Below are 4048 nucleotides of genomic sequence, written 5' to 3'. Positions count from 1 at the left end.
TCATTTTATCTCCCTATAAGCAAATAATCAATAAAATTTATCAATATTACAATTAAAACATAACTTCTTCATGAACAAAAAATAAAATTATATGAAAATTCTGATACATAGGACTTATGACCAATGATAAGTGAAAATGTACAATTCCGCTATGTGTTTTTTTTAAAAAAATTAAGTGATATTCACCCTCACAACGTTCTCAAATAGTAAATATCCAATACTACGACTTGTTATATGAGTTACACCCAATCTTCTATTTCTATAGATGAAAAACTATTAAGTATCATTATTTTGTTAAACAATTATGAGGGTGAATGATTTTAATTAAGGAATTTAAAATATAATTTGTGTAAGAACTGTTAGGCGAGCCCTGGGCGTTGGGCGTTAGGCGTGTTTAGGGCGTACGGTTGGGCGCTTAGGGCGTAAGCCTCATAGGAACTAAGCCCCGCACGTTAACCCCAGGGCGTTTTGCCACTGCCTTGCCCAGAGGCGAGCCCCGGGGCGAGTCCTAATGATATATATATATATATATATATATATATATATATATATATATATATATATATATATATATATAATACTAACAAATATATAATTAGTATTAGTACAAGATAATTGTTTAGACGTTGGAATTGATTGTACTTTCTTTTGAATATTTTTACATGTGTAAAATGTTAGTACGATATAATTGGTTCAAATGCCTTTTTTGTGTACCGAATTGTATATATCTTGATTGAAATGCCCTTTTTGTGTAATTGATTAACAAAGAGCATTACTTGTACTTTCTTTTAAATATTTTTACACGTGTAAGGTGTTATATAATATAATTGAGACGTTTCTTGAATAGCCGAAGTCATAATTCTTTATTATATGTATATATGTAAGTCGTAGTCGAACAAACTATGGTTACCGAATTACCGTACCGAAACCGAACTTAAAAATACCGAACCATACCGAATTAATTTGGTATGGTAATATAATAATATTTTTAAATACCGAAATTACCGAACCGAAGTTTCAAATACCGTACCATGCCCCCCCTAATTTTAGGTGATTAAACTTCTAACATTGAACAACTCCTGAAAATTAGAATTTATAAGATATATACACTGACAAAATTAAAGTAAAAATTAAAATATTCACTCTACCAGTTTAGTATAACTTATTAGAGCAGGTTGATTATCATTTTATCAGGCTACTACATAGGGGGAGTAATATTTATATAGAGAATTACGTGTAATTACTTTATAAGTAATTTAATTGTGTAAATTTTTTAGTATTTATTTCGGGTTCACATTTGTGGTTTATACGTGCTTTTTCTAACCTTGAACACGTCCACATATGGTCTCATAATTTTCTTGATACTTGATCTATTCAAGTTAGCTTATGCGTACAACTTGATAGTAACTTTATACTTGAACCTGTCAAAAAGGGAATTAAGTTGACAATTGTGAGCTTCATATGCTATAAATATCCCCTTCCCTGTTGCCACTTCCCTCACCAAGAAATCCAAAAGAAAAAACTAAGTAGCCATGGCTAAATACACAGCCTTTGTCGCCCTCCTCTTCTGTCTTCTCCTTGTTGCTGCCACTGGTGAGTCAAGAACCTCTTGAGTGCCCAACTTTTTGCCATTTAGTATGTTTAAGTCAATAGTGGAGAATATTGAGTTCTATAAACATGCATCCGAAGTATAGTATATAAGTCATTATTATTGAACCGAGTCTAAAGTTTAAACGGTTAAAAAGAACATACTTTTATTTAATGACTTAAGTATTACAATATGTCGCAAAATACCCTTTCATGTGTGAGCCTAATTCTGCTTCACTGACTAAACAAGTGCAAACACATTCTTTTGCACGGTACTGAGATTTGCGTTCTTGCCTGTATTATGTCTCAACACTCCCCCCCCCCCTCCACCCCAACCCCTCCCCCCCCCCCCCCCCCCCAAAAAAAAAGGTGGTTCTGGTTCTGGTTCTTCTGCATTGGTTAAACAAGTGGAAATACATTTTCTGAGTGGTGGATAGATGTGCGTTAGCTCTTGTCTGTTATAGTGTCATGCATATTGAACTGTGTTACCATCTCATCTAAAAACTTAAGGTGTTAGAGAAAACACATTTATTATTGTTTATTATTATGTAGCATCAACAATTAATGAGACTGTAGAGTACAATATCTCAAAGACTAATTAGCCATGTTTTCCACTTTTCCTTTTTATGCAGAAATGAAAATGGCAGAAGGAAAATACTGTTGGAAGAAAAGTCACAAATGGAATGGGCCTTGTCATTATTCTTACAAATGTAGCCAGCACTGCAAACACTGGTTTGGAGCTGAATATGGTATTTGTAAAAAATACCAATGGGGACACAAACATCATCACTGGGCAAATTATGCTTGCTATTGCTACTCTGCTTGCCATTAACCATAAGGAACTTTAAAGTCTCAACTTTTGGTTTGGACTGCTATATAAGAGAAGCTGACTTTCGAAATGCAGAGTACTAAATACTGCATAAAGAAGCAGTTGGTGTGATTTTATTGTGTGTTTGTGTATGTTGCCTTCAGTTTATTGTATGTTTAATTTTTACATTGGTGTTATTGTGAATCACACATGGTATTACGAATAAGTAATATTGTTCTTATTTGAAATATCGATCTGTGCTAATTATGGACCAAGAATTTAAATCTAACCGTTTAAACATCTAAAATGTTAGTAAAATTACACAATTTCATGTTTTGATCTATGAACGATGGAGAATTTTGTGGATGAAAAACTAGCAATTAATCGTACATATGCGTTTTATTACGTGCGTAAGAATCACTTTTCTTCTCTCACGATTGACTGATTCATCCTCTTTTGTAAGAATTGATCTGCATGTGTCAATTGATGATTATTAATAGTGGTTTAGTTAAAACTAACAATTACATTTGATAAAGAAATGAGTATGCCTACTATTGCCCACTGCCAATTGAATTTCATTAATGCTTGATCCGCTGATAGTTTTAGAACAAAACTAAATGATACTGTTAGTTTTCTAAATTAGATTATCGTAATCTAAATTCGGATTTGACTCCTCTCCAGTAGTTGTTCTCTCTATTGCACTCGATTGAGGTTTAAATTAGTCACACATGTCTCCCAAATAAATAATTCAGATTTATCTAGTTTACCCAAAGAGTTAGCCATGATCAAATATATTCAATTTTCTCCTCTCTTAACTATTAGATGATAATCCATTCTTCCCTCTCAAATCTGTCAAGAGTTGCTTCAATCACTCTCAATGCATGGCAATCTCAGGGAAAAATCGTAACTAACAGAGCTATAAGAAAATTAATTTTAACCGCAAATTCATTTACTGGGTACACAAGTTCAAGTTTAGTTAATTTGAGTTGTTAATAGTGTATTCATCTTCAACTACGTTTGATTTATTATCGAAGTTTTAAAATTTAGAAATAAATTGTGAAGAACATAATTTGTACGAATGACACCTTGATTGAGATTGAAGCTCAAAATAAAGTGTAGTCAATACTCCTAAATAAAGCGGGAATTACTAGATGACCGATTTCGTAACATTTGTACCTCATAAAAAAAAAACTTTTTATTTTTGTGGAATGAACCATTTCCTTTCTTTTTGTGGGAAGAAATTATGTACAAATAAAAAAATATGTCATGGTTCCAAGAATCTATTTATCCCATTATGGACCTCCATCGGTGAAGATTTTATAACCGAAGTGCATTGAACATTTTTTATTCTCTCCTGGTTGAAAGATTTGTGTGGAAAGAGGAGTTTTGTTTGGCTATGGAGAGGAGAGGGGGTAAGAGTAAATTGAAGTATTAACCACGGTTTAATCATTTGGGGGGCGATTTGCACGATTGGCCTTCGTTGGGGGTAGTCTTTAATTTTGTCCGTCAAATTATTGATCTTTAATTTTTGTCATTCGTCTAAAATACCCGAGGTTCTGGGTTCGAACCCCGGCTTAGTCATAAAAATAAAGTAAAAAATCGCAAAGCAAGGATTTGCATAAGTCTGCCTTAAGGCAAAGTCTGCCGCATAAT

The 4048-nt window shown here is 33.1% G+C and overlaps 1 protein-coding gene across 1 annotated transcript; it reads left to right on the top strand.

Moving 5' to 3' along the window:
- The first annotated feature begins 1489 nt into the window (after window positions 1–1489).
- On the top strand, window positions 1490–2642 carry LOC132621033 (defensin-like protein 19). The gene is made up of 2 exons (XM_060335191.1): window positions 1490–1593; window positions 2220–2642. The coding sequence occupies exons 1-2, from the start codon at window positions 1533–1535 to the stop codon at window positions 2417–2419; spliced, it is 261 nt and encodes an 86-aa protein (XP_060191174.1). The 5' UTR covers window positions 1490–1532; the 3' UTR covers window positions 2420–2642.
- Window positions 2643–4048: the final 1406 nt, after the last annotated feature.

This window comes from Lycium barbarum, chromosome 2 (genome assembly GCF_019175385.1).
Source record: "Lycium barbarum isolate Lr01 chromosome 2, ASM1917538v2, whole genome shotgun sequence".
Lineage (NCBI taxonomy): Eukaryota > Viridiplantae > Streptophyta > Magnoliopsida > Solanales > Solanaceae > Lycium > Lycium barbarum.
This window is presented reverse-complemented; position numbering and strand designations above follow the sequence as displayed.

Coding starts and splice junctions, on each gene's coding strand:
- LOC132621033 (XM_060335191.1), top strand. CDS start 1,533: ATGGCTAAATACACAGCCTTTGTCGCCCTCCTCTTCTGTCTTCTCCTT. Junction 1,594..2,219: donor TCTCCTTGTTGCTGCCACTG/GTGAGTCAAGAA, acceptor CTTTTTATGCAG/AAATGAAAATGGCAGAAGGA.